The 16406-nt window shown below is 35.1% G+C and overlaps 1 protein-coding gene across 1 annotated transcript in view; it reads left to right on the top strand.

Moving 5' to 3' along the window:
* NDUFS4 (NADH:ubiquinone oxidoreductase subunit S4) overlaps positions 1 to 15020 on the top strand; it is a 45874-nt gene extending 30854 nt beyond the window's left edge. The window contains exons 3-5 of the mRNA XM_041424629.1: positions 6802 to 6974; positions 10439 to 10512; positions 14812 to 15020. Of these exons, the coding sequence (XP_041280563.1) occupies positions 6802 to 6974; positions 10439 to 10512; positions 14812 to 14915 (351 nt within the window). The 3' untranslated portion in view covers positions 14916 to 15020. The remainder of the gene's footprint in view (positions 1 to 6801; positions 6975 to 10438; positions 10513 to 14811) is intronic.
* Positions 15021 to 16406: the final 1386 nt, after the last annotated feature.

Below are 16406 nucleotides of genomic sequence, written 5' to 3'. Positions count from 1 at the left end.
TGTTTGGTTACCTTCTTTCATTTTCTAAATGCAGGTAAACTAAGACTGCCTCTTTGATTTTAAAGTCCATCATCTAAAAATGTGGCTGTAGTCTTATTCTTCACTAGTTGATCTTCTTGCATGTTTTTTAATCTGAGCATTGTGAATTTCTTGTAGAGTGCTTGAAATCCATGCACTGTAGAAAACTGCATTTTTAAAAGGCCTCAGAAAAAGACCTAGCCACTTGTCTGTGTGTGCAAGCAAAAGGTTTGCTTACATATGGTTTGGATGAGTTTTAGAAAGTACACTTTCTCTAAATGTTGTTGGACTAGAATAAAAAGTAATTTGCAAGATCTTCTGTAATTCAGACTTTATCCACCTTGTTCAAGATAATCATGCTGTTTGTCATTTTGTCAGTTTGAAGAACATTGCATCTACACTGAATTCTCTTATGAATACTAGTAGCAACATCAACCTATTTTTATGAAATGTACTCTTAGCCCCTGACTGCCCCCACCTTCCTCGATTTAATAATGATTTTCTTAATATAGATATATAGAGAAACCAAAGTGTAAACCCAGCTATTTGATTTCCTTTCTTTTTAACATCTTTTTGTTTACTCAGACAACATTACACAGCTAAGACATGCTGTTACAGGAAAAAAATACAGTATTAATAAAAAATACATTTTTGTTTCTTGCCATTGTTTCTTGGCAGAAAAATGATACTGAACAAGAAATAATCTGTCTGTGCTGAAAGTGGGACTTAGGTGTTTCAATTCTAAGTTTGTAAAATGTTGTTTACTTGTCTATCAGAATGCAGACTAAACGGTTGGCATTTTTTGCAAGTGTGTCAAGAAAAATGCCTCTCTGTTTTGAGTCTTGTCAGGGTACTAAGTGCAAATCATAGATTTTTGTTTTTCTTTTCAGTGTTGTAATTTAAACTAACAAAAGCACAACTCAGCAGCTTTTCCCATAACTTGCCAGTAATCACTTTTATAAATACCAGTTTTCTGTGACTTCTGGAGGAGATGTGACTAGAAAATTTGGGGATGCATTGCAAACTTCAAATGAAGTGTTTTAAAGACGTGAAAGAAGGGCCGGTGAGAAGGACGTTTTCTACTTATTGTTGTGAAGTCATGTTCCAGTCTTTATTGCCGTTTGCTCTTTCCTACTGTTTTTCTTAAATCATGGATTCAAAGAGATGCTGGTTTAATGGTGTATGGAATGTGTTATGCCATTTTATTTGTAGTATCTCATACCAGAAAGTATAGAATAATATTAAGCATGTAAAATATTGGGTCAGTGTAGTGAACCATTGGAGCCAGGACAATAGGGAAGTTCTCAAGGAGTTTTTGCAACTGCAGTGAATGCTCAGACATCATGGTTGCTATAGTATTGCCTCAGCTGTGAAATACAAACTGATGAATAGAAATGCTGAAGCTACCAGTGCTTGTTTTGGATGCTGACACTTCCTTTGCATAATGGCAGTCAGCAATCTGAAAAGTGTTATAGTGGACTTAGCTTGATTCCAGTAATGTGACGGTTTCTGCTTCTGTTAGACCTACTTTTCTGCATTTTGAATTTCTCTTCAGTTTTTTACAAAACTGCTTCTGAAAAGAGATTTTCTTTAAATGGCAGTTTTCATGAAATCTTTGTTATCAAATTCTGTTTCCTGTTTGGTTTTCTTTTTAAAAATACAGTTTTTTATGTGTTTTTTCAGTTTCTGTATTAATCATTCTGCGGGATGGCTACATGGGAGAATATGTTATGAGTAATACCATGTTGTTCATCATTTACTGTGATAATGAAAAATGATTGTGAAGTCTGAAAGAAAACTGTATCCTGTGTGATACAAAGTTTCCTAAGGGCAAATATGCTTCTTCCCCTTGTTTTGTTTGTAGCTGTTAGATAAATGTTGTCTGACCATGTTTAGTTCATCCTTCTCCATTTTTCCATTTGCAGTTTACATAGCAGATTCTGTTCTCTTGCATTTCAAAAAAAATATTGCGTAGAAAAATATTTCAAAAATGTTGTATTGAAATGTAGAAACATAAATGTTCTGATCCTGACATACAGTTAAGCAGCTGAGCACATTAAATAAAAAAGATTTTTCACAGCAGCTACTTTGTGGGTATTATGCAAGATGTTCTGTGCTTTGATATAACAGCTTCTAAATAAAGTGAATTGCAACATGGATTTATAGCAAAACTTTACGTAGTTAGTCTGGTAAAATATGTTGGAGGTGGCAAAGAGAGCAAGCTGTTGTAAACTTGTATAAAGTACAGAAAACTTCTACTTTCCATTCTAACAAGTGTAAAACTATTGAGGTTAAGTAGGTGGGGCAACCGGAAGTAATTGCTAAGGCCAGTGGCATTTTTGTGGTTTAATAAAGGCAGAAGCTAATTATTCAGTTTTTATTTAAGTGAAATGATGCCAAAAAGGAGGTTCCTGTGGAGCAGCTGCACTCCTTCAGTGTTACCCTAATTTACCACAGACACAACTGTCACAAATAGAACTTTTAAACTTGATATATAGCCACGAAAGTAAGGAGCCCTTTGTCTGGAATGCATGCAGAAGAACTGCTTTATACAAATCAACCGGCAGATGACGGACAATGATGAAAATTTGATTCTTTGAAGTCATAATGGTCATTGAAATGTGTGAAATTCTGGTATTGAAAAGAGAGCGGCTAGCAAGACTCTAAATCCTGGGTGGTTGCTGGAAGCTTGCTGGGAGGTTTTTCTGTGTTTTGACATCAACTTCCCATTGCTTGTTCCCTGTTTCCTTTATTAAAAAAAAAAAAAAAAAGAAAAGAAAAAAAAGGGGGAGTGCTAAACTGTAGGTAGTTAATAGTAGTTATGTACAGTTTCTGTCTTCATGGTGAAGTAAATGCCATAGAAGAAACATAACACCTTTATATACACCTGACCCATCCATTCAAAACCATTTGTTTTCAGAGCTACTTTCAATCATTTTGTCTCTCCTTTAATTAGAGAGTTCAATTTCTTGTCCCCTTTGGAATTTCTGCTATTAGTGGAGTACTTAAAAGAAGGAAATTCTCATTTCCTTTAAAAGTCATCTTCATGCTAAATAGTGCTTTCATTGACACTGCCTCTATGAATCAGTTTTTCTTATTGCTGCATAGCACATTTGGTTTGCTACTTCCCTTTCCAGAACAGTTTTAGCAGGCTTTCCACCATGACAAACATTCTTAAGTAATGTAAGTTGTAATAAAGAAAACCCCCTGTGTTTGTAAGAAATTTCATGTGATTTCCGCTCTTTTTAAAAAAAAGGGGTTGTCCCTTTCAGCTTATTCAGAAAAGAGACAAAATGCCTCAAAATTAGTGTTAAAATTTTCTTGAGTTACAGAAAAAAAATCAGAGTTTACTATTCAAATAACATATATTAAGAAAAACATAGTGTCAGAATGCACTTTTTAGCCTATTTTAAAAATGTGAAACAGGGTTATTCATTTTTAGTAAACCTATAAGTTCAATTCTCAAGTCTTTTATATTGTCATCTAATATCTTTAAGATTTTGAATGTTGAACACCTCACTAGTATCTTAAATTGCTAATACAGCAAAATTAAGGAACACTTAAAAAATATATACTAATGTGAAACCAGCTGTCAAAAATATCTTTGTTTTGGAAAGTTGGTTCATAGGTAGTTTCAATGAGAACTTAAACTCAGAACAAAGCACTGAAGACCCAGCTAAGAGTTCAACCCAATGCAGCATAGTTCTTTTCAAGTATTATATTGTTTTAATGGCATCTTGGAGCGGGAGCTTTAGCCCATTGAAATGTCGCTTAAAGGACAGGTTCTTCTGTCACTAGCTGGAGCTGTGTGGATGAAATGATCACAATAGAGTGTTGTAATGCATTTTAAAACTGTGAGAAATCAGTTTGTCTAGACTAAGAGTGCGCCTACAGGGAATAGGAATCTTAGAGCTTCTGTGCTCTTTAGGTGTCAAGTATGTGATAGATGCCAAGCCTTTTTATTCCATATCTTTGGCAACAGCTCAGCTATGCTACAGTACCTTACATGTCTACAGCAAGCAAAAATCAGTGATTTTATGTCAGGACAACTTGAGCTTCAGCAACCAGAAACTCATTGTCCTAACAACTGTCTGTTCAATTGCCAGCTTTTAAAATGGGGAAGATGTCAATAAATGATTGCTAGAAGGCATGGAAACTCTAGCTATATGAATGTAAGTATGGAGAGCTAGCAACACCATGTAGATATTTCAATCTTGGAAAGCAGGCCAGTTTTAATTTTCAGTTTGAAACGATTTTTATGGGATTAATCCTATATTATTAGTGAAATAACATTGATTTAGAGCCAGCTGAGTGCCTGAAAAACATGACTTGAAGGGTATGTCTGGGGTTTTTGTTTTACTTTCATCCATATAAACAAGTCTAGGCATTTCTTTACTATGGTAATCTCACAAATACAGCATTTGCTGATTTTGACCTTAGTTTTAGATTGTGTTCTGTATGCACTGTGTAACATTTTTATGATTTTCTTGTGTTAAGTCTTCAAAAGAGAAAATAGTATATGTCCATAATGTTATATAATGTAGTATTTTTATTTTAGTAGTTCCAGATTATTCTGGAAGAATTAAAAGACTTCTAAAACTGAAGGATAAAATTCATAATAGACTTACAAGTTGCTAAGAGTAATAATAATATAAAAAATATAATAATTTTGGTTATTTTGAAATTTACATGTCTGAAGAGATTTGCTGATAACAACCCCAGCATTTTTGCACAATCATATTGTTAAAGAGCAGAAAAAGAAATTTTTTGTGAATATTACTACATTTTCTCATGGTTGTTAAATACAGAAATAAAGGCTAATATTTCAACCTATTTGTATAGATAAGCAAGCTGAAACATTGAATCCCCACCAAACTTTACTGCAGGTGAAAACTCCTTTTTGTTAAACAAAGCACTTTGCCAATTCAAATCGGAAAAATTTAAGCAAATTCCTTCCTAAACTGCAGTTTAAGCTTCAGTAGTGAGAAGTGCCCGTCTGTCAGAAGGTATTTTTGCATAGGTGTTGCAACATTCCAGTAGCTGTTACTGCTTCTCTTTCATATTGCTGCTAGACTCATATTAAAAATAAGCATGACTTGGTCCTAATGAAGGCATTTTTAATGGACTTGTTAAGGTACTTCTACAGTTTTTTGTGGTAGTTTGGGTAGAAATGTCAGAAGTTGGAAAGCTGGTGTGGATGCTTATTTGTTGCCCCTGCTGTCCTAATTGTAAATGCAAGTCAAATGCTTTAAACTTCCTCCTTTTATGGTTTTAAGGGACTGATCTCCCAAATTTTGTAAAATAAAATTGGAAATGAGAACTGCTGCTTTTCAACCGATGATCTGGTGACTGCATCAGGAGGTTTCAAGTTTACCACAAAGGAAAATCCCATAAAGTTAGTAGGTACATTTATGTAAAACAACAGTGTTCTATTTGAAGTTCTTATTTCATTCAAGTCGTGGCAATATTGTCAAGATGAGCTCAATATGCCCAAAGTTTTGCTGCAGTTTTCTGGACTTTGACCAGTTTGCTTGCTTGTTCCTAGGGGGAGGGGAGGGGAGGGGAGGGGAGAAGGCAGACCGAGGAGCTCCCACTGGCCTTTTAAGTATGTAAGGAACAGGAGTAGTTTAACCTCCTTAGAGATGGATTTGATGTTTGATTTCAGTCTTTACTAGGGTGAACTGACAGGTTAATTTTGCATAATTACTGTTTAGTTTTTAGCAAAAATGTTCACTTTAATTATATCAGATGTTGCTGAGGATAATTTTTCACAGCAATTCTTGTGAGGTTTTTCCTCTATCTTATGCTTTGTTAAAGTCAGTTAATATTTTTAGGCTGATTTGAAGGATTTATCTTTGTTAGGTTTATTTTGAAGGCTTATCTCTCCCTAGTAGAGGAGAGCATCCCACTATTGATTATATACAATGTTACAAATCTTTTTTTTCTTTGAAGGTTGGAATCTCCTAAAGCATTTTGTCCTTCACAAATATACTGAAGAATGTTACCAGCATCAAATGTCCCTCTGTTGATCTTGAACATCAGCAGAGGAGCTGACTGTCAAATGCTGAGTCGTAACTTGAAACATGATGAGGGGGTCAAACTTATTTAATAACTAATGGCTAGAGAGATAAGAATTCTAGCACCTTCTCTGCAGTCTCAAATCATCAGTAGCATTTTGTGCAAAAGATACTGCCTTCTGCCTCTTCCTTCATGCTAAGGATAGCTTCTTGAGTCACCATAGGTGTTGGTGTCTCTTAACAATATACAGAGTTAAGCCCAAGGGAAAGCAATTACACTGCAGCGTTTACTTGGCTGGCAAGTATCTTGGTGAATAGTCCTGTTCATATTTTGGAATTTGTCAATGTTTCAGTCAGCACTCTTAATATTTTCCTGAAGGAAGAAAGCATTTGCACTTTTCCACATTGCCTTTTGCTGGTGCAAGTTGGAGCAGTCCTGACTTTGCAGCTGTGGACAGAGAAGGATGGGGAGAAATGTCCTGTCCCTCCTCTGGCTGTAGCTGTTTTGTAGATGGGAGATGAGCAAGTTCAGGTAACTGTTCCAAGCAAAATCTAGCTCAGCCAGGGGAAGCAGAATAACAGCAGCCCTAACATCGTGTATCAGCTTCAGTTGTGTTCAGCTGAAATAAGAATGTGTTTTTCTAAATTTTTTCAGCTTTTGTATCTTTAAAAATAAAGCATAAACTTATGTGAAAAGCATAAGCAGTATTATTTTACAAGTCTCTTATGAACCCTTTTTTAACAAGTCACATTATGTTTTTTTTAGGATATCACTACTTTAACTGGTGTTCCAGATGAGCACATCAAAACCAGAAAAGTTCACATTTTTGTTCCAGCACGTAATGCAATGCAGTCAGGAGCTAACAATACAAAGAAATGGAAGATGGAGTTTGATAACAGGGAGCGTTGGGAGAACCCTTTAATGGGCTGGGCATCTACGTGAGTACTTACTGAATTTGAAAATACATTTCTTCTATATTAGGCTCTCACTAGTAATTAACTTTGGAATATTAAATATTTCTACCTGTAAATCTGATTGTATTATAACAGTTCTTACAGTAAGTGGTTGGGTTTGTTTGTTGTATGATTTACAACCTGTTAAGTTTAAAAGCAGATTTTTTAAAGCTCACAACATCTTCTGAAGAGTTCAAAAAAGTGGTTAGCAACCACACATTTCAATGATTATGCCGTGGTGATGTTACTGCATGGCAGCATCAGGACCAGAAGGTCATTAGTTACATAAAGTAGTAAATCATTCTCAGCTCTCAGACGCATCTTTTAAACAAAAACAACAATATTTCTGGATTTTTTTTTTATCCTGAGGATCTAAAATGAGGAGTCATAACTAATAAAAAAACCGCAAAAGCCCAGCTATTTAAAATATTACTCTAATTGTTAAAAGTATTGCCAGCATTAAAATCTTTTAAGTACATGAAAAATACAGAAAGGTATTACTCTTAGCTAAATATACTGTACTTTGGAGTTGTAATTACAACTTGTATGCATCTAATTTTTAGTTCTTTTTTTTTTTTCCTCATATGAATGCAATACCTATATTTCACAATGTGGTTAGAATTCCTGTAGACTCTGAGAACTGTACCCAGCAATTCCTTTGACAATATTAAAATTTTGATTTGGAGCTGTCTCCTTTGAGTCATATTCAGAATACTTAATTATTAGACATAAACCAAAATCAACTGCTAGAGATTATTTTTCAAACATCAGAAACAGTACAATGTATATTGAAAATACCTGGCTGTAATCATATTAGCACTTATCATCAAAGAATACAAAATTTTATGAAAAAAACCTGTAAAACCTTAAATGTGAAATAATTTCAGGATGCATTTTTTGACATGTATTAACATTCTAAATCAAGTCAGAGAAACAATTTTTTATATGTATAACATAAATATATCCAGAAATTTAGTTCAAAGTAACTCTGAAATTAAGTCTTCCTGTTGTATTGTTTTCTCATAAAAATTTGAGAAGGCTCTACATATGTTTTTATTTTGGGGTAGGTAAAGGAATTTCTCATGGGTAAGGAAACTCCAGGTAGGATTAAAAAAAGTCCTCTGTTGAGAATCAATGCTGGTAGGTTAAAGGTTTTGTAAATTAGTTTGTATCTATTCATTTTTAAGGCATTCTTGTAAAAACTGTTAGTGTACACTCTGGTGTTACCATTCAACACCCAAAAATACCTAAGAAGAATTTCTTCTGTTGAGATTTAATTTCTGCAAAGAACATTTCTTAGACAGTTTTCCATGTACTTTTGAATAATGTAATGGGATTAGTGGGTAAGAGCTCTCTAAGGTCTACATATTAAAGCCCATTTTTCCCTGAACTCAATATACTTGAGTATATTGGAAAGACCTGTAGGTCTTTCCAATATTTGTCATTTTACAGTCTTATTTGGGGCTGGAGTTTTTTTGCACTCACTTTGTTGTTTCTTGGATATTTGGGCTTTTTTTCAGTGAAAATTATCCAGTTGCAGATCTAAGTAAAATGGACCCATGGCACATTTGTTTTGGTAATTGGGAGGTTTCATTATGAGAATGCATAAATACGTTTCTTGGATATACCTTTTAATATAAAGCTGTAAGTGAAGAAATGTGGGAAGTGTGAAGTTTTCATTGTATGAGATCTCATAGGAGAACAAAGCATGGAATCCTAATTTTCAGTGATTGATAGAACAGTTGGGGGTAGGCATAGGAAAGTCTGCAACACTGGTACTGCTGACACTATAAGGACGTCATGCTGGACATCCCTGAAATCCAGTTTTCTCATACTGATAGCTTATTAATGGAAATAAATCAGAAATCTATTTAGATTGGATGAAAGATGATTACACATTAAACAGAACTAATAATTTCTGCACAATTCTCATTTCCCAGCTGCCTCTGTCCTGGAAGGCTTTTGCCATATTTGCGGTTCTGACCAGGCACTGGTCCCTCACCACACTTCAGACCTAAAGCTTTTTTGTTCCTTTCTAGCAGTTTTGAAAAGATTTTTCCAACCCCAATTATGGGAGAATAATGATAAGCAGAAGTTGTCAGAATATTGCAGTATACTGGTGCCACTTGATTCTCCACTGGTCACGTCATCAACTAATTCTTAGTTCTTAATTCACTTAGCTGCTGTTATAAGAGAAATCTTTAAATATCTTCAAGAGAGCCTATCACAGTGGCTTGCAAAAGTGTAATTTCTGTCTTTATCCTGGTTTTGTTTGTTTGTTTGTTTGTTGTGTGTTTTTGTTTGTTAGTTTCTGATTTTTTTATTGGGGAATATATTGGATATACAGTGAACTCCATTTTTCCATGTGTACATCAGATAAAATTACACTGTTGTCTTTGCTGGAAGCGAGATTCCCCCTTTTCCCCTCCCCCTTCTCTAGTCACAGGCTTTGCCCTTTATTGTAGAGAGTTCAGTGTATCTTCAGTCTTTTCTCTTCATTTATCCTTCTAGCTTCAAAGAGAGAATAGTTGAGAGGCAGCTCCTTCAATAGTTTGTTGCAATTTGGTCTTGTCTTTCCAGTTGTCTCCCAGGCTCATAGGCAGTGTTGTCACAGGGAGGTTTTATCTATCTTTGTGTTGCTACAACCAGTATCTAATTTCTTTAAGAGTTAGAACTCTTACTTTTTTTTCCCCCATCCTTTGTCATTGTTCCTAAATTGAGCTTGTATAGCAACAAATAAGGCAATTTTGTGTTTTTACGGAGAATTTAATTTGTTTCAAAAACCTTTGTGGTACTTCCTTCATGCAGTTGAGGAATAACTGGTCATCTAAAACTAACCACTGTGTAATTAGTTAGCTAGCAGTTTGCGTTTTGGAGCTTCATTTTCAGTTGTGGCCTGTGATCTGCTTGCTGTGTAGGAATAAATTGTGGGGGTCATGTGGCCTTAGCCAAAGCAGAACTCTCAATATTTTTTTAATGTACTTTTCAGTTTCTGATTAATTCCTTCTCTACTCACTACAGTATTCTGTTCTTTTCTGTCTGAGATTATTCTTAGCTATTCTACAGACACTTGGTCTCCTTGAAATGTTCAGCATTACCTTAGACCACTTGATCTTACAAAAAGAAAGGGATTTTACAGATGTGAATTAAAGAGTCTCACAGAGCACTTACTATAACCTCAGCAAGAGGTTAGACGTGTGTGTCTAACAACCCAATTAATTTTTGCAAGTAGTTGTGAGGGAAGTCTAACACACTGAAAGAGTAAAACGATACTTTGCAGAAAGTAAGTGTTGATCCTGAAAATAATTTCTAGAAGTTTGTTGATTGGTTTGGGAGTTGGCATACTGCGGTGAGCTGTGTAATAAAGCATTTGATTTAACATTTGAGATACAGATATAATTTTTTTCTATTTCCAATATACCTAAAAATTGTCGTCTGATTACTTACAGAGCTGATCCTTTATCCAATATGGTTCTTACTTTCGCTACTAAAGAAGATGCCATTGCTTTTGCTGAAAAAAATGGTACGTATTGTACATATGGGCTATGAGAGGTTCATCCCTCCATAGGCAATCTTGATCTCAAAGTATTAACAGAATAAGTTGAGGATAAATGTACTTATTCTGTTAATAAATGTTCCTTCTGTTCTGCAGAGTTGGTAGACTAGTGTTCTACATGGGGAGGAGGAAAATGGGAAGGGAGAATATTTCTAGGAGTGCTGAAGGTATTGAATTTAGACTTTCCACTCTCTAGAAAGGTGTTTCAGCCATTAATATTATTATTAAAATGTAATATTAATGTTAAAATTCTTTTTCAACTGTGTTTTAAATGAGAGCTGAATCAGACCTTGCTCAGGTCTTGGAGGAAAGCTAATACTTCAGGTGTATCCCAGGCTTGGTGTTCCAGCTGCATGGTGGTGTGATCTTTGCCTGAAGGTTTAACATGAGCATCTCACTTCTTACTAAGGAAAACTGTCAGAGTTCTTGTGAATGTTTGATAATCAAAAAACCAAAATTACATACTACCAAGTAAGCATTTGTACTTCATTTTTGGCTATATTGCAGCATAGATTTATTGCAAAAGAAACCCAAGAGGACCATCAAGTCCAGCTCACTGTTCCTCACATGGCTACCTAAAAGCATCACCCAGATGCTGAGTTCTGAGAAGCTTGGTGTCCTGGTCACTTTCCTGGGGAGCCTGTTCCCATGACCACACTCTTTCAGTGAATAAGCTTTTCCTGTTGTTGAGTCTGGACTTCCCCAGAAGCAGTTTCATTCTACTCTTTGTGTCCTATCAGTGGTCACCAGAGGGGAGATCAGCACATCGCCTTGCTGCTCCCCATGAGGAACCTGTAGATTTAGGATGTTATGCCAGCATTAGAGTCTAAACACATATGCTTGGTAATCGTTCTTATTTGTGAAAAAGCTAGTAGAAAAGCCAGTAAAATTACTTAATAATTATTAAGCCAATGTTGTATCAGAGGGAATGTATCTGTAAACATCGTTAGTTAGGCTCGTATTTCCTGACAGAATGATAGTACCACAAACAGTCGCCATAATCTCAGCCTTTTGAATATTCAGCAGTCCTTTTTTGTGTTAGCATGAATTTTTTGCTGCTCTCTTTTCTTTTTCTTTTTTTCTTCTTTTAAATCAACTCCATTTTCCTTAAAAAGTTAAGCTTGATGCTTAGTCCCTATGGATGTGAAGATGATTAATTACATTGAGATAAAACCAGGAATAATGCGCATGAAGTGTAAGGTTCTTCAGAAGTCTTCCCTGTGGTGTACAGTTTTCAACTATATTTAGTCTGGGGTAAATAGTAAAGTTTTCTAACTAATCATGCAAAGTTGTTAGGGGTTAATATTGTGCATCACAAACATGGTAAGTCCATTAACCTGTACATCTAAGCAACTAAACCATTTAATGTTTAATTTATTTTCACTTAATGGTAGAAGCTAGAATCTAATTTGTCTGTTCCTCTTTAAATGGACTTTTTTTTTTTCTGCTTAGTAGTACTAATTTTATTGAAAAGTAGGTTCTATTATCTACGATATTAATAGGATCACATCTGCATTGGATAATCTATGTGATTTTTTATTAGCGTATTTTACTGTTTTATGAACAAATGAAATTTGGGAGAATTTGGCATTTATGCTTCTGTATTGTTCATGTTATTACTTGAACTATTCAGCATACAGGAGAAAAAAATTAATGTAATGACCTGCTTTTGTCATCTCTTTGTAGATGTTATATGTCTTTTCAAAATGCAGACTAAGTAAAATGCATTTGTTCAGTGTAGAAAGGTCATGCCTTCACTGAGTTAGAAATTACCCCACTGAGTATGAAACCAACTAAAGTAAGGCTATGACTTGGTATTAATATTAGTAGTTAAATATTCACTTAGCTTGCATTCTTAATTTTACCATAATTGAGATGCACTATACTTTTCTGTAGATACTGGCTTGGTTAACTTTTAATTTCATTTTTTATTTATGTGTATGATATGTACATAGTATTCTCTATAGTGATAGCTTCAATATCATGTGTAGCTAGAAATACTAATTTTACATTATTTAGTTCTGCTTTTTAAAAGACATTAGAAATTTAGGCACACATTTACACTGGAAGTTCGCTTCATAACCAGCATAGTATTGAGACATATCTAAGTCTAGGAACACAAATAACTGCCTCTCTTTGTTCCTCCTGTATGAACCACACAATTTTTCCATGACAGAATTCCTTAAGAACCTGGAGTGTAATTTCTGAAAATTCTGGATATTGCAGGTTATTTTAGTACAGTTAATAAACTTAAGAGTTCTTAAGTTGTTAAACTTCAGAGTTCTTTCTCACCTAAGAACTTAAGGAGATAAGGAGATGCCTGCCCCATCTGATGTGTTTTCTAACGGAAAAGTAGTAACAGCACTGGGTACATTAACAGGAGACATTGCTGTCCAAAATATTACAGCTGAGGATGGTCCAAGTTCTAGGCAAGAAGGTAACATTTTTAACTGGAAGAAATGAAAAATTCTGACTGTTGACCTAATTTTTTTTGTCCTGTCTGAATCACTGAAGCAGTTGTTTAAAAACGTATAGCTTAAGTAACAAGGATGGAGAGTTTTTCTATTCCACAATAACCTTTAGTCAGACGGTGAGGGTGTTCTTCCAGAGAAGGTGAAATCTGCTTTCTGTCTGCTTGGCTTGTATGGCAGGGCTCTGGGCAAGAGTAACTTCCCCCAGCATTCTGGTATTTTTATAAAAGTAACTAACCTCTGCTCTCTGTCGAGAACACCTCAAAGTGCTGGTCTGAAGGAGTCCGTTCCAAAGTGTGGAACCTAATCACGAATGGTGGCCTCTTGCAATCATTAGTTATACGTAACTGACTTTATGCATTTTGGCTATCTGTGGCAGTGCAAGTCATTGTGCTGGCAGTTGCAAATATCTTTTAGAGGCACTCGGCCCCTCTCCATCTGGTGTATAAAAAGATGAAGCAATACCTTGGGGCTGTAGATTCCATTCCAGCAGCCAAGTGTCTCAATGTTAGGTGTTACAATGCTGAATGTTGCAATACTGAAGTCTGTCTCTGGATCTAGTTCTGGCTGTTTACTCAAGCTTATATTTTTTAATCAGAACAGGAGGCAAAAGCCAGTGTTCTCACAGATGGAAAGAATATGTTTTTAAAGTCTCTGTTCGGTGTTTTTTACAGAGAATAGTTAACTTGGAAATTAACACTGGTTGAGACTAATAAACACAAAGAAAATGTTTGTGTGACGTTTGTGAATACGCAAAATTAATGCACTGACGTGACACCTTGTGTATCTTACAGAATATTTTGATGCGTAGCTGTATCTGAACTGTTTACTGTGAGCACTTAAGTATAAAAATTCACATATATGTTAAGCATTTTAGGGCTTGCAACTTTCAGTTTTAAAACTAAGAAAAGTACTGTCTTATGAGTATCACTTAAAACTGCATATTTAACCACTTCTGGCTTCAACAGAAGTATCTCAACTTTGAGTGAAATATTGAAGCTAAAGAGACCAAACTTCGGAATACTGAGTGCTGCCCTGGCAACTTTCCAGGCACCTGGAGGCTGCAATCAATTTGCATTTTGATTTACATAAACACTAATGTCTCCACCTCCTCTTTTCTGACATTTTTAAGCATTTCTCTTGCTTAACTATCACATAATTTACTTGTCTTCTATCACTTCATTCCCTTTTCTTTTTACTCCTAATTTTTTATGTTCTTATAAAAAATGTTAAGTATTAAAGTCCTTTAAAATGTGAAGTATTAAACCACTTTCTAATGTTGAAGTTTTTTCTTTGCTTTTTAGTTTTTTTGGTCCTCCCACCTTCTTTTTTATTAGGTCTCCATTGTCTCTCAGCCTTTGAGAATGATCTTTTATATGTTATTTTATGGCGTATTTTTTCATACCTTCTTCATTTCCTGTGCCAACATACACATCGCCTTAGTGCTCCTGTGTGCTGTGGAATTGTGGAACCATGAACTTACAGGACAGTCAGTCTTCCCTGTTGAACTTTTCACTGACGACTGTCAGGTTTTTTGCGTGGAGATCTGTAGTATGGTCAGGTCTTGCCATCTCACAGAATTTTTTGCCACCTTTATGGCATTTAATTTTTTGCCATATTTATGGCATTTCTTTATTCTCTGTTGCCAGCTAGAAAGGAACAGATTAGTGGGTGCCTACATTGAAAACACATATTAAAATTAAAGCTTTTAAGTAGGATTTACTGTATATTGTATGCTCAGAATATAATTCTCGTTGTTTCTTGTCTCACCCTGCCATTACCCCATAACCTCTAGGCTGGAGTTATGATGTTGAAGAGAAGAAGATGCCAAAACCTAAATCCAAGTCTTACGGTGCAAATTTTTCTTGGAACAAAAGAACAAGAGTGTCTACAAAATAGGTTGGCATTGGGTGTGTGACTGTGAATAAAGTCAGCTGTGCTGTATTTATAGTCCATGTATAATACATCTCTTAATCTCCTAATAAATTTGACCTTTAAACTGCAGATGCATCTTGTGATGTCTGTTTAAAATGGTTTTCATGTCTCCAATTGAATCTGTTACAAACTTACCTATAAATAGAGGAGATTTGAAGTGTTCATACTTCTAAAAACTTGCTGTACATTCCTATCAAAAGGAATGTTTGAAATCAGCTGCAACTTTAGAGGTTATGATTGATCTTTGATGGTAGTTTTATATCCTGTTTAAACTTCTGAAGTTGAATAAGTTCAGTAAGCTTTGCATAGGCCAAGTCTTTCAATAAAAGCTGGGTTTTTTTCTTTCTATGCAAGACAGTGTTGGCATTTGAAGAGCAAACGGTAAGTATAACTCAAGACTCTTCTGTATAAATGTGTATTATATAACTCCTTTCTACTGAAATTAATACTGTCATTATTCCAGAAGTATTCATGACTGGAGAAGGAAGCACTAGGTTTTGTTTTACTTATGGAGCAGGTTTAGTCTGAAAGATTAAGATTGTAGTTGTTTCTCTGTGATGTTCTTGAAAAGTGAAGCTAAGCCAGTTAAACATTCACAAATGAAGTCAGAATACTTGAGTGCCTCACACAATATCAGCATATACTAATTACATAATTACAGTTCTGGATATTTTATTGCTGGTTACATGTTTATCGGAATTGAGGTTTCCTGTTGCTTAACTGGAGATGTGGTGATAGCATCTCAGGCTTAACAACAAGTATATATTGTAAGATCAGTTTGTCTTAAATGGTATTAAATTATTCGTTTTAAAAATGCATAATGTTATATTTGAAATCTTTGTTTTTAGATCTTTGGCTGTTGCTTTATTTGCTTTAACTTAACAAGTTACAGCACTGGCACATGATCAGTAAAATGTATTACAAATGGGGGGTTGTACACCTTTTTCCTATGCAACTGAAAGTTTTATCCCAGCTGTCCCAAAAGGTACAGTTGAAACAGCTCTCTCCACATAGATCTAAGTAATGGTGTGAGTGCTGTGTTAGATTTTAACAAAAAGAAGGCATAAAACTATCTTGTATTTCCCAGGTTTTATTATTGTATGGTGTATATTCTTGTTTCAGTTTTGACCAGCTCCCTATATGCTGGCTATCATTCGTGTAAGGCATTGGTTCTGACCCAGTTTCAGCATAATCAACCAGTTGGATGAAGTTGCTATTTTCCTATCATAGACAAAAACTGTTATTCCAATTCATCTTCTGTTGAATTTTGAATGCTGCATTTTGCAGTGGAGCCTGAAGTCTTCCTGGAATGCCAAAGTGCACCAAACTCTTCCTGGAATGCCAAAGTGCACCAAACTGGAATCTTAACAGCCAGAATCTACTGCATCTCTTTGTATTCTAGTTCAGCTTAATATGCTTATCTTGCTAAGAAGACAGTAAAAAGAAAAGCTGTTC

Source organism: Onychostruthus taczanowskii, unplaced genomic scaffold (assembly GCF_017590055.1).
Source record: "Onychostruthus taczanowskii isolate IOZ18803 unplaced genomic scaffold, ASM1759005v1 scaffold83, whole genome shotgun sequence".
NCBI lineage: Eukaryota > Metazoa > Chordata > Aves > Passeriformes > Passeridae > Onychostruthus > Onychostruthus taczanowskii.
The sequence above is the reverse complement of the archived record's forward strand: the minus strand, read 5'-3'. Positions and strand labels throughout refer to the sequence as shown.